We start from the raw sequence: 27,683 nt of genomic DNA on the forward strand, positions 1-27,683 counted from the left end.
GTCACTGTGAGTGTGTGTGTGAGTGAGAGAAATTGTCACTGTGAGTGTGTGTGTGTGTGAGAAATTGTCACTGTGAGTGAGAGTGAGAGAAATTGTCACTGTGAGTGTGTGTGTGTGTGAGAAATTGTCACTGTGAGTGAGAGAAATTGTCACTGTGAGTGTGTTTGTGAATTTGTGAGATAGTTTGTGTGTGTGTTTTCATACCCGCCCAGGGCAGATAGAACCTGTGTCAGGCAGCTGGAAGTAGCTGGGCGTTATCAGCTGATCCGTGCGCGTGTGAGCTGCGGTCGTGCAGACCCTCAGGCAGGAGTGAAACCTTCTTTAACCTTCAACCAACTAATTAAAACCAATATTAACTTTCAGTTTTGAGCCGTTTCCTTTTTGAGAAACCGCCGCTCGTACTTTGCCGATGTATTGGACGTGAACGCGCACTGTAATCGGTGGACGCGCACGTACAGTAGCTGACGTCACATGCTGCTGAGTCCAGTATAAGGCTGCTGGAGGGGGGGCAACCAACCACGTCCACTCTTTCCCAGGCCCACGTCGACGTGCACACGCGGCCTCGCGCGCGCAGGTCGAGCTGAAGTCACATTTATGGTGCGTCTCTGAAAGACTCCAACGCCGCCATCATGCTGTGGACTGCGAGTCAAGCCTTGAGGAGATTCTCCAGCTCGTCCGTGAGTATCCGTCTGTGCTCCGTGCGCGGTGGTCCACGCGTCCCCTTTCATGCACGACAGCTGATGTTGACGTGATTGCGAGTCACTCTCCGTGTCCAACTCGTTGATGCCTTTTCGGTCACGCGTGCGGAAGGATGGCGTTGGCCACGCAGCGTGCGTGTGCTCTGACGCGCTTTACTGTACACCCGGTGAAGGAGTTGCATCAGCCCGGGAGCGCCACGCTGGACATGAGTTCTAATCCCGGGGAGTCCCCGGCCCCCTCACCCGGCCGGAAAGCTGCTTGTAACCAATGACCGTAAATGCATCACACAGCAGGTCGGAAAACGGGCACTTTGACAGGCGCGCGAGAAACCTGACACCTGCACGCGAGTCCACGTGTAGCTGCAGACGGATCCGCGTGCATCGGGACTGCTTCCTCTGTACCCATGTAAACAACAATATTTGGAAGATTTAAGGAATATTTGTCCATCTGCGGCCGCGAGCCTTCACTTACAGCCGCGCCAGTAATCTAGATCTACGTCTAGGATCCCAATCTGGCGGATTTAACATCGGCGCTCGGAGTTAAACTATAATGTAACTCCACTTGCCGCCGCAGTATATCACATCTCACCGAAGTACAGTTATCCTATGGTCTTTAAATGCAACACCCCTGTGGACGCGGTTGGTGCACCCCGGGGAGCTGGTAACTGTTCAGGTTCCTACCATCATTTCCAATTAATGACCTCGTTTTATTGTGAAAGGGAGGTTTATGTTGAGCTTTACCTTAATAGCTAGATAACACCCAGAGAGAAGCCAGCTGCCACCAGGAAGCTGGATTCCCAGTTTAGGTGGAGCTGCCTTTGGCCTGGATGCTGTCCAGGTCCTTGGAGTCCAGGTAGATGGCCTTGTCTTGTCTGGCCATCGAGGACTCCTATATACTGTTGAGAATTGTCTTTATCTTGTTATGTGTTTCACCATATGTTTCTGTCTTCTCTTAGAAGTTAGGCAAGGTAGACTCATTGGTAAATGTAATAAAGAACAGAGACATTCCATTTGCAGGATTGTTGTTTGTTCTATTGTTATCTCAGGAGCCAGTCAGGCAGGGGGTGTCAAACACTCATTGGGGGGTTGATGATCACATTTGCATGAAGAATGGGATCTGGCTACCTGGGAAAACAATGGAAAAGAAGAACTCTACCAACACCAAATGGGACTGGAGGAAGAGGACGAGGCCATCCCAGCAGGGGATCTGGATTGGATTGCATGAACATTGTGAATTTGCATGTGTGTTACTATAAAAGACTGGGCCAAGGGATAGTTAGGTTGTCAGACTTCATGCCCTGACAATTGACTCTGTTGCTAGGGTTATGAACTGGCCCGGAGCTCTGTAATATTTGTATCTTGAATTGGTTCTATTGTTAAATACATTTTGAAATTGGTACTTTTCTTCTCGAAATCTTCATTCAAAGAACACGCGGATCGGCAGCTACACTTGAAAGGTATCGCAATCCAACAATACCAACAAGGGCCTGCTGGTCCTCTGCCAGGACACAAGCTGTGCCTCTCTCTGATGGTGGCTCTGGAGGTCCAGGCTCTCATCCAGCCAGGCCGGCCTGTCTCTTTGCACCCAGCAGTTCCTGTAGCCTTGCACGTGTTTGCTTGTGTCCTCCATGTCGGACGAGCTGGTGGTTGCCAGGCAGATGTGAAAGCTGTGGGGGCTGTTGTTGCCCAGTGCACCTGTCCTAGACCAGGACCACCAACTCATGGTGGTCTATACAGTGGTTGGCCTGGTCCACATGGCGTGGCTCAATCAGCAGGTGGCTGTCTTCACATGCGGGACGCTGCTGAATTTTTTTGGGACGAATAAGACAGACTGGGGGGTGGGGGTGGAACCACATATCACACGCACTGAAATGCAGATATCCTATGGTCTTTGAATGCGACATCGCTGCCAGGGACTGGTTGTATGATGAATCTCTTGACCAGACGATGGGAAGCAACTGGCGATTTTGCCAAAGCTGATGTCTTCCCTCTGGATTTATCCAGAGAGAGAGTTCTTGCTGCCGGACCTGCATCTGTTCCCGTAACAACCATTCAACACAGAACCGGGCAGAAGCTGAGTAAACACTGTTCTTTCGATGTGCGCTGCAATTTCCCATTCCAGTCTGGGTTTAATCGGAACGTTGATGATAGTTAGCTGTTTAGTTGCTGTTTATCGTACTTTACTGGCCTGTTGCGCAATCACATTTAATTAAACATTAAACAAGCCAGAGCTAGGTGAAGACTGTAGACCAATCCTAGGCTGACACCCGAAACCTCAGAGGAACTCGGCTTCGACCAAACACCATCAACCGTTTTGCTGACTCTTAACATCAGACCAAGTGTTGAGCAGACTTTAGAGGTTGTGGTTTGGAGATTCCGACTGGTTCCATGTGTGGTTTGACCTCCTAGGTGTTTGGCAGATCCCCTGCTGGTCCTGGGTCCAGCTCTCCCAGTTATATAACCACCACTGCAGCTAGACAAGCAGGCAGCACACTGGTGGTGTTCCTGGTTGAACTGGTGCTTGATTGAACATTAATGTGTATATTTCCTTCACAGCATTATTACCAGAACAAGCTGAAGCTAGCCATCATTGGCCAGAGCCAGTTTGGCCAGGAGGTTTACACCAGCCTGAGGAAGCAGGGTCACAAAGTGGTGGGTGTCTTCACTGTCCCTGACAAGGATGGCAAGGCCGACCCCCTGGGTGAGTTGCCGCCCTTCCCTATGCTCTGTGCACCCACAGGTGCTTCTGCCTGTTCAGTCACCTCTGCTGCTGAGGAAGAACAGGGTCCGGAACCCTGTAGCTGTGTTGGACTCTAAAGTCTGTCTGAACAAAGGCAGGCGTTGATCCTGGGCCAGGATAGGGGCCCCATTGTCTGAGGGGGAGGCCCTGTGTGGCCCCGAGGTGCCGGCCCTCAACCTGTGGGCCACAGCAATGGTGGCAGGAAACATCAACATGGTTGATCAGCTGCCAGCCAGGACTATATCATCTGCACTCACCTGGGCTGACTCGGGTCGCTGCACCACCTGCTGACAGACAAGACAGGAGGAGGTGGAAATGGGCCAGTGACGAGCTCTGGCTGATGCTCGTAGTCTGGTGTAGCAGTCAAGTCTCAACATCTATTAACCCTCGTCTTCCTGCCTTGCAGCCGTGGCAGCGGAGAAGGACGGGACGCCTGTGTTTAAGTTCCCCCGGTGGCGGGTGAAGGGAAAGGCCATCCCAGAGGTGGTGGACGCGTACAAGGCGGTGGGGGCCCAACTCAACGTGATGCCCTTCTGCTCTCAGTTCATCCCCATGAGCGTCATCGACCAGCCCAAGCACGGCTCCATTATTTACCACCCCTCTATCCTGCCGCTGCACAGAGGAGCATCGGCCATCAACTGGTGAGGAGGAGGAGGGGGCTCTGGTGGCTCACTGCAGTTACTGGTTCCTGTGGTGGCCTGTGGGAGGGGGCTCGGTTTTTGCACTGGTTTGTGCTTTATCAGACAGCAAGTCCAGAAAGACTGCATGGAGGATGATGAGGAGGAGCAGATTGGACGGTTTTACCTTTATTCATCAGGTAAACAAACCTTATTGGGTAAATACTCCACAAGGTGCTGTATGTTCAGAATTAATGCCAAATATGTAGCAACCACGATTGAAGCCCTCCCCCCAGCAAGGATCCTTTCAGGAGGTGTGAGTACATGTGATACCTGTTCAGACAGGTTCCCAGTACAGCTGGCCTAAAAAAATGGTTTCCCAGACAGAGGAAAGTTTGCTGGGATCAGGCTGCTCTCTGAAACTAGTTGGGGTTGCGCTCCACCTCCCAGGCAACTCGTTTCTTATCTCTTCTCTTGTCTCTTCTCCACCCATGTCTCTTCTCCACCCATGCTATCGCGCCGCTCCCGTTATCACCCCTTTAAATGAGTGGCTTCTGTTTGGGCTCAAACATCAGACGTTACTGCTGCGCTTTTATGCAGAGAAAGGGTCACGGGGAGGGGTCACAATGGGCGAAGTCAGGGCCACCCCTGGACAGGTCCTTGGCCCAACCAACCAACCAACCAACCAACCAACCAGTCTTTATCAGCATCTGTTACATCAAAATTGTCTTCAGGCGCTTTCCAGAATCCCAGGGCCTAACCCCAGACAAGCAACAGTGGCAGGAAAAACTCCCCTTTATCAGGAAGAAACCTTGAGCAGGACCAGGCTCATGTAGGGGGATCCTCCTGCTGATTGCTGGCTGGGTGGGTGGGGTGGGGGGGGTGTCAGGTAGAGGAGAGAACAGGCAGAGCTCGGTACAGACAGATGCCAACCATTCAGGGCCAGACCCCGGGGGTCAGAGCCAGGACTCCTGGCAGGACTGGCTCATCCATCGCATAGGGTGAATGTTTATTACCCGATACTGCTCAGTCACGCTCCTCCTGTGTGTGTGTGTGTGTGTGTGTGTGTGTGTGTGTGTGTGTGTGTGTGTGTGTGGCAGGACTCTTATCCACGGTGATAAGAAGGCTGGTTTTACGGTGTTCTGGGCTGATGATGGGCTGGACACTGGACCAATCCTGCTGCAGAGGGAGTGTGCTGTGGAGTCCAATGACACTGTGGACTCGCTCTACAACCGCTTCCTCTACCCTGAAGGCATCAAAGCCATGGTATCAGCTCATTCTTACTCAGGTGGCCAGAGCCTTGTCGCGGGTCATTCAGGTCCAGCACCAACATACTCCTGATTGCAGGTGGAGGCGGTGCAGCTCATTGCTGATGGGAAAGCTCCTCGCATTCCACAAACAGAGGAAGGAGCAAGTTACGAAGGCATTCAGAAGAAGTCCAATGCCAAGGTGAGTCCTCCCAGCAGCCCAGACCTTAGACACACCTCAGAACCTCCAATTTAGTGTCTCAGGACATGGTAGAACATGATGGAAAGGGTCACCGTTGCTCTCTGGTGAGCTGATAAACTGCACTGGTTCGGTGGTTCACTTGTCTCAGTCTGATTCAGGAGACTCCACCACCATGGAGAAGATGGCTGATCACTGTAGCAATCACATTCAGGAAAGTGTGGTGGAAAGCAATGGAGAGCAGATTCACCTGGAGCCAGAGCTTCAGGAGGGTCCAGGACCTGGATACAAGCATCACAGTCCTGCTGTCAAACAGATTGGAGGACCTGCCCTGATGACACCCAGCAGAGTCTGGACGAAGAGTGGAGAAGCTCAAGGACCAAGCTGCTGCAGCTCCAGGCACAGGTGTCCACTCCGTGATGATTGGAGCCCCCCAGGTTCATCAGGTCAAGGAGCAGGGGAAGGAGCAGGCCCAGGATCAGGGCTCGGATGCACCGTTTAATCCTGGATGTTTATCCAGTTCGGTTTTCCTTCTCCTACCACAGCTCCGGTGAAATGCCTCCCAGTTTAGTGAGGACAACTCTGCTGGCTGAGGCTGCAGGAATACGTTCTGCCAGGTTCTTCTGCAGCCACCAACCCAGCTGATCCATGCCACCGGTTCCTCCTGAACACATACAGTTATTCCAAAGCTTCCTGTAACACAGCACTAAGTATCAATGGCAGGTTCCCTGGAAACAGGTGTCCAAGAAAATGGGAGGGGGGCAGGTTTCACTTTTCCGTCGGAGCCACATGCTCAGCAGTGCGTCTAAATTTACTGTTCCTGTTCCAGAGGGTTCCTTTCCCACGTATCTGTTGGCTTACTTCCCAGAAATGTGTGAGCCAGCCCCCAAAGCTCAAAGCCTCCATGTTAATGTGTTACTCTGCAGGTTGACCTGGCCCAGCCGGCTGAAGCCATCCACAACTGGATCCGTGGCCACGATAAAGTCCCTGGTGCCTGGACTGTTATTGGTGGCCAGGTATGTTTGCAGAGGAGCGCTCAGAGCAGGACTCTGCAATGATCACATGAGCAGCACGAGTGGCCTGATAAGGTGACTTTTAATTGATACTCTATTGTGCTTGTGTCCCTCTGGGTTGGCCTTCAGTCTGTGACTCTGTATGGCTCCTCCATGTTGGGGGGGGCCGTGCCGGTCGGTCAGCCGTTGGAGCTAGAGGGGGTAACGCAGCCGGGCTTGGTCACCAAGAGCGGGCTGGTCCTGTATGGAACTGATGGGAAGGCTGTGAGTGCTGAGGAGACCAGAAGCAGGAGTATCTCTGTGGCTCCGCGACTCAATCTTGTGTGTTGGCTCCACAGGTGCTGGTGAAAAACCTGCAGTTTGAAGATGGAAAGATGATCCCGGCTTCCAAGTACTTCTCCTCAGGGGAAAGCTGCAGCGTGGAACTGAACGAAGAAGAGTTGAAGATCGCAGCAGACATTAAGGCAGGTTGGCTTTAGGAGCTGAGCTGGTATCTGACACTGGTCGTGTCACGTGTGCTGTGTCCTTTCATCACAGAACATCTGGAAAGGTATCCTGAGCAACGTTCCAGCCATTGAGGACACCACAGACTTCTTCAAGGCTGGAGCCGCCTCCATGGACGTGGTCAGGTGAGGACTTAGGCCGGTGCCAGGTAGCGCCAGTGCCACGGTGGCACTGCCACGCTGATCACCTCTGGTGTCCCGCTGGTGTCCAGGCTGGTTGAGGAAGTGAAGCAGAAGTGTCCCGACATCCAGCTGCAAAACGAGGATGTGTACATGGCCACCACCTTCCAAGGTTTCATGCAGCTGTTGGTCCGCAAGCTTCGAGGAGAGGACCAGGAGGACGAGTTGCTGGTCAACTACGTGAGTGTGCCGCCTGCAGTCCTCTGACGTCACCTGTGGCGGCGTCACAGTCCCGGCGGGTGTTTGATGGTGCGCTCGCTGTACTGCTGCCAGGTGACCAAAGATGTGAACAACATGACGGTAAAGATGCCCAACCAGTGCTTCATCAACGGCAGGTTTGAGGATGCTGAGAGTGGGAAGACCTACGATACCATCAACCCTATGGACGGATCGGTGAGTGTGTGTGTGCATTTAACCTCTGTGTGTGGGAGTTTGACCTCTGTGCCACCGTCCAGGTGATCTGTAAAGTCTCCTACGCCTCTGTGGGGGATGTGGACCGGGCAGTGGCTGCTGCCAAGGAAGCCTATGATAATGGCCCCTGGGGCAGGATGAACCCCAGAGACAGAGGTAGTCTGCTCTACAGGTATGTAGCACCACCTGGAGGGCACCAGCAGTACTCGTGACAGTCATTATTATGAATAATAAAAACGGGGATCATGGTCGTACCAGTGAGGTTCTCATGTGTTGAAAGGGAACGATGATGAGGGCATCTCAGTAAAGTCTGAGCATCTGTCCATGTCCTGCACTGGTCTTTGTCTCTGTCAGACTTGCAGACCTGATGGAGGAACACCAGGAGGAGCTGGCCACCATTGAGACCATGGACTCTGGAGCCGTGTACACGCTGGCTCTCAAGACACATGTGGGCATGTCCATTCAGACGTTTCGATACTTTGCTGGCTGGTGCGACAAAATCCAGGTAAGTTTAAGGACCCCCCCACACACACACACATACACACACACACACACACACACACACTCCTTGCGCGTCTCCTAGCAACACCATTGTGACGATGACATCTATTTTGACATGTGCAGGGGAAGACGATCCCCATCAACCAGGCCCGGCCCAACCGGAATCTGACCTTCACCAAGAAGGAGCCTCTGGGGTAAGTGTTGGAAGAAATGGCCCCTCGGCGCAAGCACATGGCTGCGTGTGCTGGTCTTGCAGTATTTCTGAGGACCTGTTGTTGCTGCTGCAGCGTGTGTGCCATCGTCATCCCGTGGAATTACCCCTTGATGATGCTGGCCTGGAAGAGTGCTGCCTGTCTTGCTGCTGGAAACACCCTGGTCCTTAAACCGGCACAGGTGGGCCTGGAGAGGCTTTGGTCTCTCACACACACATGTGCACAGGTGCTTGTATTAAACGACTGACACCCCTCTGGGCTGCTGTTTCCATGGGTTCAGGTGACTCCGCTGACGGCCCTGAAGTTTGCTGAGCTGTCAGCCAAAGCTGGAATTCCAAAGGGAGTCATCAACATCCTGCCAGGATCAGGTAGTGATCTTCCCCCATTCATGACGCTCCGCGTCCAGAAGCTGCAATTCCTGGAATTGTTAAAGGCGACTGATCCCTCTGACCTTCCACGTGCACAGGCGGTATGGTGGGACAGCGTCTGTCTGAGCATCCGGACATCCGTAAGCTGGGCTTCACCGGCTCCACGCCCATCGGCAAGCAAATCATGAAGAGGTAGCGGCCTGATGCCCGCCGGTGCGGCGAGCCACACCCCTTCCTGTTGTTATTGTTGTTTTGTGTTTGTTCCAGCTGTGCCGTCAGCAACCTGAAGAAGGTTTCTCTGGAGCTCGGGGGAAAGTCGCCTCTCATCATATTCAGTGACTGTGACATGGATAAAGCTGTTCGCATGGTGAGAGACCCCCGACCCCTGACCCTTGACCCCTGGCACACAGACTGTTGTGACTGAAGACATGTAAAAGTGACCTAACAATTTACTTTTAGATGTATCTGCTGAATATTAGACACAGCTCAAATGTCAATGAGACTTCCTGCATGTAGCAAATGTGCTGCGCTGCTCACTAACACAAAACTGAAGCTGCTCAGCTCTTCCCAAAGGTTCCTGCAGGGAAATCCCAGGTGAGGGGTATGTAGACTCCTGATCACTCTTGTGTGATCTTCCTTAGGGCATGAGCTCAGTCTTCTTCAACAAAGGGGAGAACTGCATCGCAGCAGGTCGCCTGTTTGTAGAAGAGTCCATCCACGACCAGTTCATCAGCAGAGTGGTGAGTGGGCCACGTCCCCCCGGATCAGCACCTGACTGAGGTCACTAAAGGGCGTCGTGTCCTGACAGGAACTCCTAAATGCTTGTTCTTCCTCTGAAAGGTGGACGAGATAAAGAAGATGAAAATTGGAGATCCACTAGATCGCTCCACAGACCACGGCCCCCAGAACCACAAGGCCCACTTGGACAAGTTGCTGGAGTACTGTGAGGTGGGGTTGAAAGAGGGTGCCACGCTGGTGTACGGGGGCAGGCAGGTGGACCGGCCAGGTATGATGAAGACTCTCGTCAAGGCGCCTTACGCCCAATAATGTGTAGCCATCAAAGTGTTCCTGGTCTTTAATAGTGAGTGTGGAACCAGTTAATGAGCCAGTCAGGTGTGTCACTGACGGTGGTTCCACTACTTACTGCTTCACCTCTGACGTTGCTCATTCAGTGTTTACACACAGGCTTTTTCATGGAGCCCACGGTCTTCACCAATGTGGAAGACCACATGTTCATTGCCAAAGAGGAGTCCTTTGGTCCAGTCATGGTGGTGTCCAAGTTCCAGGACGGGTAAGTGGTCAGGTGAAGAGCCTACCGTGGTACTGTTGAAATGACCACTCAGGGTTCCTGGTGTGCTGCTCCGTCCTCCAGGGATGTCGAAGGAGTGCTGCGGAGAGCCAACGATACGGAGTACGGGCTAGCATCCGGGGTCTTCACCCGTGACATCAACAAGGCCATGTACGTGAGCGAGCGCCTGGAGGCTGGAACCGTCTTTGTTAACACCTACAACAAGACCGACGTGGCCTCGCCCTTTGGGGGCTTCAAGCAGTCTGGCTTTGGCAAAGACCTGGGTGAGGAAACAAGGAGGTCCTCGCCTCAGAAAATACCGTTGACCAGACCTTTGTGCTGACTGTTTTGCTCTCCATCTCATCCACAGGTGAAGACGCTCTGATGGAATACCTCAAGACTAAAGCTGTGACTGTGGAATACTGAGACAAATCTGCCCTGATGAACTCCTTCTGTATCACCCGAACCCTGTCTGTGCATGTGTGTGCGTGCACGTGCACAAGAGAGTATGACTGACATCCATGAACACCTGAAGTCCTAGATTTGGCTCCTCTGGGGACCCAAACTGTGGCAATGGCCTCTCAAAGATGACATTAAGACTTTTTGTTTGCCCAGTTTCTCATTGTCTTTTCACCTGTGATGTCTCCGCTTTTCGCCCTCCACCCTTTGCTCTTCAATGTTAACCTCCCACCGTACCCTCTACTCTTCACCTCTTCTCTTCCCTCTTTACTTCACCCCTCTACCCTTCAATCTCTGCTCTTCCCTCTTCACCACTCTGATGTTCACCTTCCGCTCTTCGGAATCATTTGGCTCTTTCGCACTTTCTGAGCTGCTGTTCGGAATGGACCCAGATGTCAACCCATCTTCTGCTGATCTGAATGATTCTTCCGGTTCCCAGCTGATCAGACTGAAAACCAGCCCGTCACACATCTCTGAACACTCAAAAACGCTTGTTAATCATCTGTTTGAAGTCCAGACTTTAAGTTTTCACCCTCAGAAGTTTTATTTTCATTCAAGAATTAAAAAGATTCTTTTTGCAAAGCTTTTGAGGCGGAAGCATGACCAGATGTGTCCTGCTGGACATTTTAAGACCCTAACATTGGTACAACGGCTGAAGCCTTGAGCCGGGTTCATCTGTTCTGGCTGTTTCCTGCTGCGACCGGCTCGGTTTTACTGGCCCACTCAGAAGCAGTGCAAGTCGACAGCTGAATTCATGTTTCAATGCACAAATTAGCCTTTTTGTAAATAGGTTTTTAAACAAAGGGAGAAGTTGTGGCTCTATCTTCAGACAGGACTGCTGCTGTGAGAAACACCAGTTCAGCATTTCCAAGCCCGGCCGGTGGAAACGTGGCTGCTGTACTGGCACCGGGTCCAGCGTCCAGACTTGGACCCGTGATAATCCCTCCTCGTTGTGAACATCAGGGATCAGCTGTGATGGGAGGAAGCTTCAGAATTATGCAAAATAAATCACTGAGATATGAATTCATCCTTTTTTTATGACATTTTCTGAAGCACAGCTCAGAAAAGACCTCAAACTGTGGTTATACTGGTGGGCAGACAGGGAGTGTTACTGGTTTTAAATGAGTCATGTTGATCTGATCTGGACAGGAAGATCAGGAGCAAAAGAATGTCCGACCTGTGGAGGCAGCGCGACACCCCCCCCCCCCGATCCGTTCACCTGTGGCCCAACTGGTACTGTGAGACACAGGTGTGCAGCAACGTTTCTCCTCCCACGAGCCCTCCCAACCACCAAAGCTACACACATTCACCACCGAGCCGCAGGGAACCTGGTGAAACAGGACCTCTGGACAATTTGACTCAGCGGAGCCACCTGTCCTCCCTGGAGACAGGGACGTCTGGATCCAGGCTCCCCCGACTCTGCCGCACCTTCACCGAGATGTTTGCAGTTTTAGACGACAACGTTTAGAAGATACTGAAGAGAAAGGATTTGGTCATGGGGTCACAGGGCCTCCGAAGGGTTTCCTGTGGTGCTCTTCTCTGACTGTTCCTTTAAAAAGGCTCCTGCAGGAACAGTGAGGAAGAAGCTGTGGTCCATGGCCTCCTGAGAAAGAGCCTCACAGCAGAGCAGTCAAAGTTCTCCCTGCTGGCTCAGCACCTGAATGTTGGCCTTCTGCTTCCCGCCTTTGTTGCTGGGGAGTCGGAGGTTCTTCTCTGTAATGGTGCGCTCTTCCTCGGACTCATCCTCAGAGCTGGAGGTCTCCTCTTCACCCCCCCAGTCACTCTCGGACCCGCTCAGCTCCACCAGCGCCACGTCCTGGTGAAGCAGAGGACTCTGTGAGATCAGCTACTCCCTCACATGAAGGGAGAGGCAGTTGGAGAAGACACTCACCATTTCTATGACCCTCTGACCTTGGTCCACCTGCTCTATATCAAAGAGTCCAGCAGGAGCCTCCTCCATTTGCTGTCTCAGCTTCTCATTGGCCTCGGCCATCTGGGGCAAGAAGGTCTGCAGCCTCTCCAACACTGAAGCACACAACAACCACAGGTCACACTTTGGTTTGGTCCTTTGAGAGCAGGAGAGGACGATGGACAGGTGCATCCTCACCGTTGCTCCTGGGGACTCGCTGGGTCTGCAGGGAGGAACCAGCCTTTGGTTTGAGGAGGAGCTTCTCAGTGAGACCTGAGGAACCAACAGGTTGACCATCAAAAAGATACAACACCGACAACCCTGTTCAGTGTGTGTGTGACAAAATAATTATGCGACATATAATTAGAGACAAGCTTACATTGGTTAACAATAACGATGTGAAGGACATCAAGATTCTCACAGTCAAACTACTATAGAAACTACAGCAAAGGTTCTCTGATTTCCCAGAGCCGTGCGTGTGCGCGTAGCTGCTCTGCGTAGTGTTTCGGGACAACTCCAGCAAAGTTGCTCTTTAATTCCTCTTTTATTCTTCCTGCATTAAGATGAAAGTGGACTCTGTGTCTTCGATGTCTACAGATTGGACCGTTTAATCCCCCAATGCTCGACATTTAGCTTGTTGTGGCTAGTTTTAGAGTTCTTTTTACTTATTGAAACACTCGTCGTCCTTTCTGAGCGTTTAAAGCGGCGGTTTTAACTCCAACACCGACCTTGGCCGCTGCCGCAGCGCAGCAAAGCTTCAGACGTCTCCTTCTGGTCCGTTAATTCCATTTCAGCCTCGCCGGGATCGAGTCTTCCCCAACATGTGTCTCGCAGCTGAAAGTCACATCCGGTTTGAAGGTTCGGAAGTGACGTGGGCTACGTCCTGTAGCGCCCCCTGGTGTTGCGGAAGACAGACGAGATGGACTATTGTCGCTGTTTAAACGCCTGCCTGGAAAATTAAGAGCCGCAACAAGTATCCATGATTAACACACAGAAGGACAATTAATATAAGCGTTAAGATTATATCATGAACACGAGAAGCTTCTAGTGAGGTCTTTTTTGTAGTTCCAGCGCACTAAACCCGCCCCTTGTAGGCGGAGTAGGTTTTTGTTTTCAAGCTCGCGGAACGCATCTTCGCCGCATAGACGAGCTGTGCGGCTAGGAGCTCCAGGCGCGTCGGGCTTCCTCCTCACCTCCGTTCCTGTCGAGGTAATGTGCCAGAGGGTATAAAGTCTCCTCTGCTCGTTCATAGTCAGCTACAAGTGTGTGATTCGATGCCCTCCGACCGCAGCCTTGTCCCGATGGACGCGCCAGGTCGAAGGACTCTTCCGGTCCTGTGATTTACAAAGCTAGCTAACACTACTGCCTGCTAGCTCCCATAAACAAACAGAAGCCACTTTCAGTTTCTCTCGGGCCTTTGCTCAGTCAATATTAGCTCGATTAACATTTGGCTGCTGCAATGACATAAGCCGAGCAGCGTGATCCAGTGCAGGTAGGCGTGTAAGAGAAGGGAGCCGAAATTGGACCCGAAGAGCTACTCAGGGTTGGGAAGCTTGGAAAGCTGTCCCTGTGCTCCAGCTGTGCCTTTGCCCTTCCTGTCCAAACCCAGAAGGTTCTTATGTTAGAAAGGCTCCGCTTTTGCCATTTTTGCAAGTCCAACCTGCTCCAGACTCTCTTTTCCTGTCCGGTGTGTAGAATTCCTGCTCGAGCCTCTGGCATGGATCCTGTTCCCGAGCCGGAGTAGAGCAGCTGGCGGGAGATGAAACGGCGCACCTGAAAAGCGCATCATGAGTGGTCCAAGACTGGGTGCAGATGTGGGGGAGTACCTTGGCTCTAGTCTGGCTCTGCCCCTCAAGCCTCTCCTCTCTGGCTGGCTCAGCTCTCTCTTCCACACTATGGTCCCTACCGGCTACTCCAAGCTGCAGGAGGAGCGCTTGTCCATGGTGGACCTGGGGCCGGAGGCTGTCCCGGTCCACAATGGCTACAGGCAGGAACCATCCCACGTAGAAGGCCGGCGGCTACTGGATCGAGCCGCCCGGTCCTCCATGACGTTATCCGACCCTGCGGACGGAGCCTATTCTGAGACGGACCCCATGCTGGGCGAGAGGCGGCTCTCTGCCGATGAGACGGACGGACGGGAAGAAGATGACGAGGATGAAGGCCCGGGGTCTGGTGTGCACAACATGCCCAAAGAGTCGCCGCTGGCCATGGCGTTGCAAATACTGGTGCCCTTCCTACTGGCTGGATTTGGAACTGTGTCAGCTGGAATGGTGTTGGATGTGGTGCAAGTGAGTACAGCTGCTTGAACCGACAGGAGTCTTGACTGACTGACGGACCGACTGACTGACTGACTGACGGACCGACTGACTGACTGACTGACGGACCGACTGACTGACTGACTGACTGACTGACAGTTCTCATTGTGTTTGTGAGGACATGGAAATTAGAGATTCCAATAACACATTTAGGTGGGAAAGTAATGATAAAATGGGGTTTTAGTGTTCTTCCACTCTCTGTATTGGACCCCAGCTGTGCTGGACTGGACCTGGATGGTTTCCTCTCCCCTCCTTTCCTCCTCATCAAGCAGACTAGTTATGCTGATTCCTGTGTAGTTTTTCTGCCCCCCCCCCCCTCTATCTATTTACAGGTATCGCCGCCTTCGGAGCTGCATGATGACCTCTTGCCCCGCTGACGCTGACCTGTGCTCTGTGCCTCTGCTCTCCTTCTCCTTCTCCTTCTCTTCTCTTCTCTTCTCTTCTCTTCTCTTCTCTTCTCTTCTCTTCTCTTCTCTTCTCTTCTCTTCTCTTCTCTTCTCTTCTACCTGTCCTCCTGCCCCTTCTCTTCTCTCTTTACCCCTTCTCTTCTCTCTTTACCCAGCCGGCCATCAGCAGGAGGGTCCCCCTACATGAGCCTGGTCCTGCTCAAGGTTTCTTCCTGTTAAAGGGGAGTTTTTCCTTGCCACTGTTGCTTGTCTGGGGTTAGGCCCTGGGATTCTGGAAAGCCCCTTGAAACAATTTTGATTGTATAAGACGCTATATAAAAAAAGATTGATTTGATTTTGATTGATTTGATTAATGACAGCGTGTACTGTAAGTCTGATCTTAGTTCTTCCTGTCACCAACAGCACTGGGGGGCGTTCCAGTACATTACAGAGATTTTCATCCTGGTTCCAGCTCTGCTCGGACTCAAAGGAAACCTGGAGATGACTCTGGCCTCGAGGCTGTCCACAGCGGTGAGACACGAGCGTTTCCTTTTAGAGGCTTGGCACCACAGGCTAAAGCTAACATTCCCTCTGCTCGAGCAGGACAGGGCATCTCAAGCAACCCCAGGCTAGGGGACTGGTTGAGTGACACCATGAGTGACGCCATGCCTGTTGAGCGTGTGTCCGTCATTGGTGGGGGACATGTTCAGTGTCCTGTGTGGCTGCAGGTCAACGTTCTTCTCACTTTTTCACCCTCCAGCTGAGTTTATTGTTTCAGCCATGTGCCATTCTTCTGAGCTGCTGGGTCATGGTTAGTCTTGAGGGTTGGGGGTTAGCCCAGCACTGCAGTGACCCCCTTGTTTGTGGACCCCCTACACTGGTCTTGTCCAGCTTGTCTCCACAGATGACGCTTCCGTAAGAACACACATGCGTCTGAGTTGCTTTCCCTTATTAGAAACAGATGGCTAAATGCTAGCTGCTGCTAAAACACAGCGAGGGTCGCGTTTGTCTTGGCGAAATCTCGTAATACACCCTGGTGATCTCAGTCTCCTGTCTGCCCTGAGCTCCCAGCATGCACTCTGTTTTCACACTGCTGCGTCAGCGCTCTGTTTGTCTTTTTCAAACTGGGCGGAGCTCCAGCAACGGCATCCAACACCAGGTCTCCAGCCCAAGAGGCTGCCACTCCCCCCTCCTTTAGTAGGTCTCCACCCCGTTTGGGCAGCGCAGAATTCCTCCTCCCTGAGTCAACTTAAACAGCTTCACCGTCATTAGAACTGAACAAACCACCATTGTTTGCCTGTCAGAACCAGCTGAAAGAGAGCTGCTTTTATGGGAGCATTTTGGGGGAGTCGCATTGGGAAGACTGGTGCAGTACTAGTTCTGTGGTGGACTGAAGACCTCTGGTCTTAACCTCATATAGTCCGTCCAACTTCTTCTCCTTTACTGTCTTACCCAGGTCAATGTTGGGAAGATGGACTCTCCCATAGAAAAGTGGAACCTCATCATAGGAAACCTGGCTTTGAAGCAGGTACGTCTACCCCTGCTCCTCATCCAGCTGGAGCCCTCATTTCCAGTTTCCAATTCCTGTCTCCTCCCCACCCAGGTGCAAGCCACCGTGGTGGGGTTCCTGGCTGCCGTCGCAGCGGTGGTGCTGGGCTGGATCCCGGAGGGGAAGTTCCAGATGAGCCATGCTGTGCTGCTGTGCTCCAGCAGCGTGGCCACAGCCTTCATAGCCTCCCTGCTCCAGGGTAAGCACACAATGGTGGGCCACTGGGGGCCGGCAACAAGGACAAAACACACACAACAGGTGCCTTCAGGCAGGCGGGTCCAGGTCTCGGAAGGATGAAGGAAAGACGGAGATGGAGAACTAAACGGGACCAACGCTGGAGCCCTGGCAGTCACGAGGGCTGGGAGGGGCGGTGTCCTCCAGGACTTTGGATATTCAAATAAAATGTTGTTGTCCATTTCAAAGGCTGCAATCAGGTTTAAGAGAGCTCAGAAAGAATCTTCGACTGGTTCAGGCGCTGCTCAAAGACCAGAAGGATTCAGTGTGACAGAAGGATTCAGTGTGGGGGGGGGGGGGGGGTTGTCACGCAGGGACAAGGGTGTTGGAGACATGAGAGAGGACAGAATTGATTCTGCATGTGTGAACCATGAACAAGAGTGGAATGAAGGCTGTCTCATGCTGACCTGGTTGCTTTATCTGTGTCCCATCAGGCATCATCATGGTTGGGGTCATTGTGGGCTCAAAGAAGACGGGAATTAACCCAGACAATGTAGCCACGCCCATTGCTGCCAGCTTCGGAGACCTCATCACCTTGGCTATACTGGCCTGGATCAGCCAAGGCCTCTACAAGTGCCTGGGTATGTGAGAGCTGCTCAGACACCACCTGTAGGCGAGGAATTTGCAGGATGGCGTCAGGCGGACCTGCTCTCCGGTCTGTTTGGAGCTCTTCTGGTTTCATTTGCCTTCCTGGCCTTTCAAAGACATTTGGGTGGGATCAGAGCACTAAACATGCCGGAAAATCTCGCTTTCTTCTTTTGTTCCATCCGTTTCAAGCAGACCTGGGACTGTGTTGAAGCCACCGGCACAAGTTTAGCCCTGTGACCAGTAGGGGGCGCTGACGCCTCGCTCAGTAGCTGCCTACATCTTGCAGAAGACTGTCCTTTTAGGTTCTGCACAGATCCAGGGTTGTGCTGCACCACTGCTTATCAGTGGACTCTGAAAAGGCTCCTCTGGACTAAGAGGGGACAACTTAGTGATGCGGGACAGAGTTCAGGTGTCCCTGGCAGGATGGGCCACTGAGGCCGTCTGGCTCGTGTGCTTCTTGCTATTGGTCAGCTAACGTTCAGCTCGACCTGTTTTCAATGTCCGTGAATGTAAAGCTACACCCGTCTGAGCTGCTCGGCCACAGGAGTCCAGTTCCACCCCAGCTTAGGCCTAAACACAGAAAGGAGGGAGGGTGGCTTCTTGCTAGCTGGTTCTACGTTAGCCCAAGCTCTAACAGAGGCCTGAGGAATGTCTGCTGGGTGTTAATGTGGCTCCTTTTAAAGACAGGAAGCATAGGAGCAAGCTGCTGGTTTTGGTCTTCCATCTTCGTGGGCTCCCTCTGAGACCTGCCTCTACCAGATCACCTGCCTAGACTAGCCTAGACTCCTGCTAACAGTGGTGACAGGAGCCCTGTTTATCGGGACTGTTGTGAGTCTCTGAATTCCAGTTGAAATCTTCTCCCTTTTTCAGATACCTATCCTTATGTGTCATCTCTGGTTTGCGCCTTCTTCATGTTGCTGACTCCTCTGTGGATGGTCATCTCCTCCAAGCACCCAGCCAGTCGCACCCTGCTCTATTCTGGATGGGAACCAGTCATCACTGCCATGGTCATCAGCAGGTGTGTGTGTTACGGTGTTTATTTCTCAAAGGAAAGAACAGCTACTGGCTGTCCTGGGCGACCACTGTCTGGAATGCTTGATGACTCATCCCCGGGACACGCTGCAGCACCCAAGCCCACGTGCACAACTCCAGGTCCCCTTGAGCCCTGCAGTCCTGCAAATCCCTCCATCAGAAGGATTGATTGCCCCCCCTCGCTGCCTTGGTCTTCCCATTCTCTGATCCCTTTCAATGAAAAGACACTTGTGCTTTGATTGGCGCTCTCAGACCCAAGCTCTGGACAACATTTGTCTAGAAATGGAGCTCTAGATGAGTTCTGCTGCAGCGGCGACAGGAGTCTGAGCTCATCCCTATCCACATTAGCACTGGTTAAAGGAGGCCATGGTGGTCAGGTTCTCAGCCAGTTGCACTATTTTAACTGGTTGTCATGTGGAGGCCTCATGTTAACCCCCCTCTCATGTATTTGTGAAGACAATTAAAATAGTGTCTAATAATTAAGAGAAGTGAAACATTGAGGCCAAAAAAGATGAAGTCAACAATTTCACTAGTCTTTGCCTGATCGGTGCCACCTTCCTAATTCCAACCCTAACCCCCTAAGCCTAACCCAATTTTAGTTTTTCCTTTAGCAAGCACATTATGAAGTGTTTCTCTAGGTTTCCAGCCCAGCTGTATGATGACATGTGTGAACATAGACATTCTTACTCTGTGAGAGGCTTCCTTTGATCACTCATCACTTATGTTGATGTTCCAGCATCGGAGGCCTCATCCTGGACAAAACCGTGTCCGACCCAAACCTGGCCGGCATTGTTGTCTACACGCCAGTCATCAATGGTGAGTCCTGTTGACACTGACACCTCCTAGTGAGTTAACCCCAACAGAAAGCCGTCTCCAGGTTTGTAAACAAGAAGCTTCTTAAAAGGATTCCAAAAAGCAAACACTCAAATGTAAAGAGAGCCTGAAGGGTGCAGAGCAGCTGGTGTACGTCTGTCCCCTGCAGGGACGTAGGACCGCTCACTCCCTACAAACGTACCCATGAAGACCTCGGTCATCCTAGGCGTCGGTTATGGGGGTCTTTGTGTCTCTGCTGAAGATGAATGAGCCGCTGGCACCTGCTTGGCTCTGCCGGTGCAACTCTCAGCTCTGAAGGTTCACTCAACAGTTAAAGATAAATGAGAGTTTCTCCGGCGGGCTCCAAACGCTCATTAGCGTAAATGAGCAGCTTAATGAGGCGGCTTCCTCCACTGGACCACAGTCCATCTGTCCTCACTTAACACACACCACCATCTCTCCCAGTCGTGGCACCTCCGCAACCAGCAGATATGCTGAGGAGACATTGATGAGACAAAGGTCTGACTTGAATTGATTTTCTGCTTCCTGAACACAAACGGCTGGAACATCACGTACAGCGTCTTTCTCTTCACTCTCCAACTTCTGTCTGTCTGGTTGACGCAGTTTGGGACCTGATTTCAAGTCCCCAACACGTCTTGTTCTCGCATCAGAGACGGACGATTGGTGGCGCTTTCACTAGAAAGCATTAAAGATTTGGCTCTTCAAATGTCAAATGAGGTCCTCCTAGTCACATGTGATATTTGCTGTTGAACAAAGTGAAAGAGATGAAGCCAAAACCACTGTCTGAGAGGAGCTCAGACCCCCACGGTCCCCCACGCAGCCCAGACCTCTTCACTGCCTCTGGCCCCAATTCCTCCTGTCAGACCCAGTGACCTGAATAAGTCACATCACCCCAAACCTGTTTCAGTCTACCTCTCCCCCCGACTGAGCTTCAAAGAACCGCCCCCCACCCTCTGAGCCCCCCAGCCAGCCCAAACAGCCTTCCAGCCACAGAACCACAAAGTCAGAATCAGCTCTGCACACTTGCTCACAGAGACAAGACAAGCCCCTCCATCATTTTCTGCTGCTGCGGCATTTACCGTCTTTTCACGACCATAAGGCGCACTGTATTAAAAGGCGCAGTCTCAGTTATGGGTGCTATTTCTGTATTTAAAACATACATAAGGTGCACCGTATTATTAGGCGCATGCCGAAACGTACAGTAAAAAATGACAACGGAAGTAAAACAGTGAGTATCGACACATTTATTGAACAAAATATTCATTCTTCTGCCACAAAACCATCAAAGTTTTCATCTTTTTTTTAATTAAACAGCTGCACTATTTCAATGTCCAACATCCCAAATTCCTCTTCTTAATCATCTGAATCGGACTCACCGACCGGTTCCGGTTCAGCGTTGATTTTGTGATACATGAAGACGGTATCATAGCCCATGCGTCTACAATCCACCCGCATATGGTGGCATAACTTGCCCGCCGCTGCCTCATAGTCTTTGTGAAGGAGTGTTCGCCTTCCGTCATCCAGCGCTCTGTCCGTTTCCGTGGCAGCCGAGAACCACGGTGAACGCCGACTTCTCGTGCCCCGTTGTGCGTATCGCCACCGTGCTGGTCCCTTTTTCTCCACTTTGTGGGTCAAAGGGATGTTAAAAGTCAGAGGGATCTCATCTATGTAGGTGATGTGGCTGGGCGCGGTTATCTTGTCGCGGCAGTAGGTGGGGAAGATGGCCACCCTCTCCTGGTAATCCGCGGGCAGCCGCTGCGCAACAGTTGTCCTCGCGCGTATGGAGAGATGCCGCCTCCTCATAAAGCGAAAACACTAAGATTGCTCGATTGCCATTTTCAGCCGCATACTCGATGGCCTGCAGTTTAAAGTAAGCCTCATTCATACGCGTCTCGCTTGAACAGCGCCATTTTAGGGGATCCTTACGTGTAGGTATGCCACTAATCGATTGGCAGAGCGTTTACCATAGTGCACCCACCAAAGGCGCACAGCAGATTTTGGAACTCAGTCCACACACACAAGGTGCACCATATTATAAGGCGCACTGTAGATTTTTGAGAAAATCTCTGTGTTTTAGGTGCGTCTTATAGTCGTGAAAATACGGTACTCTGCCTCTGCAGTACGAATGTTCTGAAGGCAAATACTGCAACTACTAATACTGCTACTACTACTGCTGCTACTACTGCTACTGCTGCTACTACTGTTGCTGCTTCTACTACTACTGCCAATATTACTGCTACTGCCAATATTACTGCTGCTACTACTATTGCTGCTACTACTGCTGCTACTACTACTGCTGCTACTACTGTTACTACCACTGCTACTGCTGCTACTACTACTACTATTGCTGCTACTACTACTGCTGCTACTACTGCTGTTACTACCACTGCTACTACTGCTGCTCCTACTACTATTGCTGCTACTACTACTGCTGCTACTACTGCTGCTACTACTGCTGTTCCTACCACTGCTACTGCTCCTACTACTATTGCTGCTACTACTGTTACTACCACTGTTACTGCTGCTGCTACTACTACTACTATTGCTGCTACTACTACTGCTGTTACGACCACTGCTACTGCTGCGGCTCCTACTACTATTGCTGCTACTACTACTGCTGCTGCTACTACTGTTACTACCACTGCTACTATTGCTGCTACTAGTACTACTGCTACTGCTTGTTGGCCTGAGAGGTCGCTGGCTCACGTCAGCAGAACAGCAACTATAATCCAGATCATATCTGGCATCCATAGATTCAGGTTGGGACCTTTTTTTATCTCTTTTGCAGCTGGTTTCCCTCTCTTTTGGTTGAGTTTCCTGTGTTGATGTGTCTCCTGGATTGCATTGTCCTCTGTCTTCTGACCTGTAATGGGACGCTCAAAGGTTTCCCATTGTTGCCTCCAGTGTCGTCACACCAATTAATCCCATCTGAATCCCTGAGGGACCTTGTGGTCCATGCTCATGGACCCCAAAGAGGTCGTAAACCTGTGTGTTTGGTGATGAGCAGACCTGTGAGGTCACCTCTGCCACGTCAAGCGTCTGAATGGATGAATGCAGATTTGGAATGTTGAACCCATTCGAAGTTATAGATGAGGGCACATGTAGCGTTTATCTGTATGGAGCATCTTAACTGGCAAAAAATTCCAGCATCAATCATTAATTTCCAGCCCTGCTAACATCAGCATGCAGGGCCTGAAGCTTCTCCCTGGACCTGATCAGACTGCTGCTACGTAGAGCTGAAATAACTCCTCCAACTCAAGTGGGGAAAACCGCCCCCTGCCCCAGGAAGCCCAAATGCTGCTTGTTTTTAATGAGTCAGAGATGCCCTGCAGAAAAAAACCGTCGTGTTCCTGAAGAACCCCCCTCCTGGGAGGGTTGGAACACAAGAACCAGAGGCGATCTCCCTTTCTCACTTGATAATTTTGTTTAGCCTTCAAGTATTATGTTGATGAGCTGAGTTCATACAGTTGATACGCTCTCTTGTTGTGGTCGTTGTTGGGCTCTAAAGAAGCTCCTCTCTTGTCTAGGAATCGGGGGTAACCTGGTAGCTATCCAGTCCAGCAGGATCTCCACCCACCTGCATTTCCACTGTGCACCTGGGGAGGTTCCTGACGAGACCAAGGGCTGCTACTACCCTTGCCGCACATTCTGTGGAACAGGTCAGTCCTGTGAACACCGACCGAAGACTGGGACATCCAGTTGTGATTAGCAACCCTCTCACCCTAACCCCTCCTCCCTCACACGGAGGCCCCTCCTCCTGTTTTAGGTGCCAATCATCGATCTGCACAGGTGCTCATCCTCCTGGTGGTCCCTGGTCATGTGATCTTCCTGTACACCATCCATCTGATGAAGAGTGGACACACCACCCTGACGCCCATCTTCATGTCTGTCTACCTGGCTACTGCTCTGCTGCAGGTGAGCTTCTCGTGGTCCCCCCCTTCCTGGTGGGAGAGATGCTGTACGTGTACGTGGTTCACCGGCAGCTGGAGTCTTGATGGGCTCTCATCAATGATTCAAATCTCTTTCCTTTAGAAACAGGCTTTCCAAACCAAGTCAGAAAGAAAGGACTGGTTTGTGAATTGATGGAATTCTGGCTTAGTTGTAACCTGATGTGGACGTTCAAGGAGCTGCAGCCTGTGGTTCTGGTTCTGGCTCTGGCCCAACCCTGACTGATAACAGGGCTGGGGGGGGAACGGGGGTGTCCCCGATCATCACTTAGAATGAGGAGAGGAGAGGAGAGGAGAGGAGAGGAGAGGAGAGGAGAGGAGATGAGATGAGATGAGATGAGATGAGATGAGATGAGATGAGATGAGATGAGATGAGATGAGATGAGATGAGATGAGATGAGATGAGATGAGATGAGATGAGATGAGATGAGATGAGATGAGAGGAGAGGAGAGGAGAGGAGAGGAGAGGAGAGGAGAGGAGATGAGATGAGATGAGATGAGATGAGATGAGATGAGATGAGATGAGATGAGATGAGATGAGATGAGATGAGATGAGATGAGAGGAGAGGAGAGGAGAGGAGAGGAGAGGAGAGGAGAGGAGAGGAGAGGAGAGGAGAGGAGAGGAGAGGAGAGGAGAGGAGAGGAGAGAAACCAGGGAGGGATAGAAACCAGGTTCTACCACAGCGGGGAAGATCCAAGGTGGAGGATCTACCACCTGACCCACATCGTGGTGTACAACGTGGACCAGAAGGCTGTGGTGACAGATGTGGTAGCCACCAACGAGAGCAACATCAGGCTCAAGGAACTGGAGCAACCCCAGGGTCTGAGAAGGCACACAGCAAGCTGGAGGAGTTTCTCCTACAGGTCCCAGGAAGAATGTTTGAGATCTGTCCAGATAAGAGCAGTGCTAGCAACAGCTCAGCTACATAGCTGGACCCTGTAGCTCCCAGGCCTCCGGTACAGGAGCCCAGCTAGAAGGAGGAATGGCCGGTCCCTCCAGTCTTCCTGATCCACGCTTGTCCCTCAGCAGGACTAGTGTGATGAATGAGCTGGTGGGGGACATCACAGCACCATTTTTTGCTAGTAGTTATCTTTAGCTTCTGTCAGCATAAAAACAAGCTAGCAGACCTTCATGTTTAGATGATATCTCCATAATGGTTCCAACCGTCCATGTCTAGCAAGGCTCTGTTGTGTTTGGTCCAGAAGGCAGTGGAGCTGGCTTCAGAGGGTCCACCTCAGTCCCATTACTGTCTCCTGATGGGTCTCATCCTTCCATCTGCTGCTGGTCCTCATGGTCACATGCTCAGGCTTTTGAGTTCTTTGTGGTGTTGCCAACTGGAGGTGGGGGAACCCTGGACAGCTAATGGTTAAAGGGCTTTGTTAGCAGGAATTAGCTTAGCTTCATGTCCTTGTTAAAAAAAACAAACAAAAAAAAACAGGCTTTTGTGTGATATCCAGTGGTTTCATCCTCAGGTTCTGCTGGTGGTTTCTGCCTCTGTAGCCAGGACCTGTAAACTAAAATCCCCGGAGTTAATCTGATTAATGCACCAGCGTCCTGCGGTTACCGTAATTTCTGGACTACAGAGCGCACCTGATTAAAAGCCGCATAATCTAATTTTAGAAAGAAAATCAATTTTGTACTTATACAAGCCGCACCGCATTTTAAGCCGCAGGTATCCCACGTAGTAATATGAAAAATTAGATCGAAAACATTCAGTACCGGTATATGTTTTTATTACCGTAAGAGACGAGTCACTGACGAGTGACAGACAGACAGGTAAGAAACAACAGCCACTCTTTTCACTTGTATGTTTATACAGAGACCTTAAATCCAAATTTTATCAGGATTTTTTAACTTTTCTTTTAATTTAATCCGCTTAGCAACATAAACAAATATATTGTACCGGTAAATGCTTTTTTTTCTAACGGTGTCTGTAATGCAGCTACCTTGAAATATACATTTGTATCAGCTACACACAAATCACGTTGTTTATGCTTTTTCAAACAATGAACAATCTAAAACCCCGATGGCCCACCTCTAAAATCTTCTATTTTCATGGCGGTGGCGATTGCTTTTGCCTTCCGTCTGATTTGTACAGCGGAAACACCGCGGCCGCCTGCTCTCTGTGTGTTGACCCAGTCTTCCAGAACCTTTTCAAGCTCGGGCCACCTGCGATGTTTACGTCTAAAAGCTTTTGTCGTCCTTTTGCTTTGGATCAGTTCTTCCGGCGGGCGTCTCCACCTTCTCACCATTGATTACCGTAATGTATGCCAAGATTACGCGCGGCAGCTCAATTTCCTTCTTCAACCGCCAGAGTGATCGCTTTTAACTTAAAAGTCGTATCATATGCTTTTCTTCTAGTATTTTCCACGTTGATGAGGGTTAGTAAAAATGACTGATTCACAATAGTTGTGATAGTGCGCCATGAAAAAAACATAAATAAGCCGCACCGTAGAATAAGCCGCAGTGTTTAAAGTGTAGGAAAGAATTAGCGGCTTATAGTCCGGAAATTACGGTAATCAGATTACTCCACATCCCCGGGGGCTAACCCCAACCCCTAAACCCTAATCCCTAACCCCAACCCAGCCGTGAGATGAACCCTATAATCCCTCGGCAGCCTCAGATCAAATGGTGAAGGTCTGGATGTGTTTTTCACCTGTGGCCACCTGTGTTCCTGCTCTGACTGCCTGTTTGCTCCTCAGGTCCTGCTGCTCTTGTGTATAGCGGACTGGATGGTCCATTCCATGTGGCGGAGCGGCAAAGACCCCGACAGTTTTTCCATCCCGTACCTGACGGCTCTGGGGGACCTGTTGGGCACGGCCCTGCTGGCCCTCAGTTTTCACTTCCTGTGGGTGATCGGGGACCGGGACAGCGATGTGGGGGACTGACAACCCCAGCAGCACCGGTGGGGGGACGGCGCCGTGGGCCTTGGTGGCTTTTGTGGCAGTGGGGGGCTGTTCCTGAACACTCTCCGCTTCATTTCAGTCAAACCTCAGAAGGGTTTGCAGACTGATTTCTACTGTGGACCTTTTGTAATAATCAGGTGTGTTTGTTGGAGCACCTGCTCAACAGGTCTCTGCTGTGGACCAGCAGCAGGCGTCTCCAGAGGAGCTGTGGTGGTGGGACATCAGGAATCCGTCACCTTTCTTTCTATATTTGTAGCAGCCAGACAGGTGGTTCTCAGAGTGTTCTCTACCAGTGCCGACAGGGACACGTGCCTCCCGACCTCAGCTCCAACCAGGTGCTGAGGTCGGGAGGCACCAGGCAGGTGCCACATGGTCTGCACCAGTGGCGGAGGAGGAGTAGCGGCTCGCAGAGGTTGTGTGTTCAAAGCACCTTTCAAAATCCACGATCCAGAGTAGGCTAGCTGTGCTCATGTTCTGTCACCATCAGGGGATCCTGACCTCTTACCGCAGGCCGGTTTCCCATCACAGTGGCTTTGGTTACACAACCTGTGTCTCTCCTCTGGTGCGCCACAGCAACAGTGTTCGTTTCCTACCCCTCTTACTTAGGGGGTAGTTAATCAGCGTTTGCATGCTAATCACCTGTTTACAGTGCATGTTTGCACAGCTCATGGCCTCGTTTATGTCATTCCTTCTGCCGGGTCTCTGCGTTTCTACTCTCTGCTGGTAGCTTCAGAGGTGCCTCCTCCGAGGGGTCACAGCGCCCCCTGGGATCAGGAGGACTAAGCCTCAGGAGGATAACGGCCTTGGCTCATCTATAACAGTAATCATGCTAGCATTGCCAGTGGCTATGACGTTCACATGTGCCTCCGAAGAGATTCTGAACACCACAACCCTGGTCTGCACTGTTGTCAGTTGGGAGGTTTATTCAGGAGGGTCCAGGGGCCACAGGCAGGAGGGGTCCCACTCTGGCTGACGTTAGCTAGCATTGGTCTACTGCAGCTCCTGTCGGGCACAAATGAATAAAATTATCTTTGAATGAAGATCTGGCTTGTGATGTTTCTCTGAGCGCGGTCGGTGGGATCCTCATCCACCAGAAGTTACGCCGTGCACCTCTCCTAGTCTCCATGACAACCGAAGCAGGTCCTCCTCACGCGACGTCTCGGCGTTTTGCGTAGAGACGCTGAAACCCGCCACACACAGCCGTGGAGCCAAGGACCAGGTCCCACAGAAGAACAGGATGGTGGAGCCCCAAGTGGCAGCACACTCGCTCTGTCCTGGAGAGGAAGGAAGGTTGGTCCAAATGAGACGTGTGAAAGAGGAACCAGGTGGAGACCAAGGGAGGACACAGGAAGAAGATCTTAAAGACTTGAGGTCAACAGTCTTTGTAGTCTTTATAGACCTCCTTCCTCTAGTCTGATCAATCTGAGAGGAGGATGTGGACGTCCTTCAGGAGACACACGCTCACAGGTTAACAGTGGAGGGGAACTGGTCCAGTGGTCCAAATGTCCCCCCTATCCGTCCCCTCATTCAGCTGTTTGTATATTTA

The 27,683-nt window shown here is 51.4% G+C and overlaps 3 protein-coding genes across 6 annotated transcripts; 2 read left to right on the forward strand and 1 right to left on the reverse strand.

Annotated features, from left to right (window-relative positions):
• The first annotated feature begins 479 nt into the window (after window positions 1-479).
• Window positions 480-11,018, forward strand: aldh1l2 (aldehyde dehydrogenase 1 family, member L2). Its single transcript, XM_003972612.3, has 23 exons — window positions 480-677; window positions 3,255-3,399; window positions 3,845-4,079; window positions 5,156-5,321; window positions 5,403-5,504; window positions 6,428-6,517; window positions 6,644-6,778; window positions 6,853-6,978; window positions 7,052-7,143; window positions 7,230-7,377; window positions 7,471-7,590; window positions 7,653-7,780; window positions 7,963-8,113; window positions 8,233-8,303; window positions 8,397-8,502; window positions 8,602-8,689; window positions 8,788-8,881; window positions 8,957-9,056; window positions 9,331-9,429; window positions 9,530-9,695; window positions 9,875-9,980; window positions 10,062-10,261; window positions 10,348-11,018. Exons 1-23 carry the CDS (start codon window positions 630-632, stop codon window positions 10,401-10,403), a joined length of 2,772 nt encoding a protein of 923 aa, XP_003972661.1. The 5' UTR covers window positions 480-629; the 3' UTR covers window positions 10,404-11,018.
• On the reverse strand, window positions 10,956-14,103 carry nopchap1 (NOP protein chaperone 1). Of its 3 annotated transcripts, XM_003972632.3 has the most exons (6): window positions 14,006-14,103; window positions 13,074-13,294; window positions 12,544-12,618; window positions 12,328-12,461; window positions 12,094-12,252; window positions 10,956-11,406 (listed from the first exon to the last, which is right to left on the reverse strand). In XM_003972632.3, exons 2-6 carry the CDS (start codon window positions 13,132-13,134, stop codon window positions 11,071-11,073), a joined length of 765 nt encoding a protein of 254 aa, XP_003972681.2. In that variant the 5' UTR covers window positions 13,135-13,294; window positions 14,006-14,103; the 3' UTR covers window positions 10,956-11,070. The 3 variants fall into 3 exon arrangements, with proteins under 3 accessions (XP_003972681.2, XP_029681701.1, XP_029681700.1); XM_029825841.1 differs by lacking the exons at window positions 10,956-11,406; window positions 14,006-14,103 and adding an exon at window positions 11,456-11,999; XM_029825840.1 differs by lacking the exons at window positions 10,956-11,406; window positions 14,006-14,103 and having other exon boundaries at window positions 11,456-12,252; window positions 13,074-13,289.
• Window positions 13,402-27,177, forward strand: slc41a2b (solute carrier family 41 member 2b). 2 transcript variants are annotated; one of them, XM_029851557.1, is made up of 11 exons: window positions 13,402-13,554; window positions 14,041-14,633; window positions 15,470-15,577; window positions 16,503-16,574; window positions 16,650-16,794; window positions 17,264-17,410; window positions 18,288-18,435; window positions 19,186-19,265; window positions 22,811-22,942; window positions 23,050-23,198; window positions 25,934-27,177. In XM_029851557.1, the coding sequence occupies exons 2-11, from the start codon at window positions 14,133-14,135 to the stop codon at window positions 26,117-26,119; spliced, it is 1,668 nt and encodes a 555-aa protein (XP_029707417.1). In that variant the 5' UTR covers window positions 13,402-13,554; window positions 14,041-14,132; the 3' UTR covers window positions 26,120-27,177. The 2 variants fall into 2 exon arrangements, with proteins under 2 accessions (XP_029707417.1, NP_001274788.1); NM_001287859.1 differs by lacking the exon at window positions 13,402-13,554 and having other exon boundaries at window positions 14,133-14,633; window positions 25,934-26,119.
• The last annotated feature ends 506 nt before the right edge of the window (window positions 27,178-27,683 follow it).

The sequence above is a fragment of the Takifugu rubripes genome, chromosome 18 (assembly GCF_901000725.2).
Source record: "Takifugu rubripes chromosome 18, fTakRub1.2, whole genome shotgun sequence".
Taxonomy (NCBI): domain Eukaryota; kingdom Metazoa; phylum Chordata; class Actinopteri; order Tetraodontiformes; family Tetraodontidae; genus Takifugu; species Takifugu rubripes.

Coding starts and splice junctions, on each gene's coding strand:
- nopchap1 (XM_003972632.3), bottom strand. CDS start 13,134: ATGGAATTAACGGACCAGAAGGAGACGTCTGAAGCTTTGCTGCGCTGC. Junction 12,619..13,073: donor GCGCTGCGGCAGCGGCCAAG/GTCGGTGTTGGA, acceptor TTGGTTCCTCAG/GTCTCACTGAGAAGCTCCTC. Junction 11,407..12,093: donor AGCAGAAGGCCAACATTCAG/GTGCTGAGCCAG, acceptor CTCCCATCACAG/CTGATCCCTGATGTTCACAA.
- aldh1l2 (XM_003972612.3), top strand. CDS start 630: ATGCTGTGGACTGCGAGTCAAGCCTTGAGGAGATTCTCCAGCTCGTCC. Junction 3,400..3,844: donor TGGCAAGGCCGACCCCCTGG/GTGAGTTGCCGC, acceptor CCTGCCTTGCAG/CCGTGGCAGCGGAGAAGGAC. Junction 10,262..10,347: donor TGGCTTTGGCAAAGACCTGG/GTGAGGAAACAA, acceptor TCTCATCCACAG/GTGAAGACGCTCTGATGGAA.
- slc41a2b (XM_029851557.1), top strand. CDS start 14,133: ATGAGTGGTCCAAGACTGGGTGCAGATGTGGGGGAGTACCTTGGCTCT. Junction 14,634..15,469: donor TGGTGTTGGATGTGGTGCAA/GTGAGTACAGCT, acceptor TGTCACCAACAG/CACTGGGGGGCGTTCCAGTA. Junction 23,199..25,933: donor TGGCTACTGCTCTGCTGCAG/GTGAGCTTCTCG, acceptor TTTGCTCCTCAG/GTCCTGCTGCTCTTGTGTAT.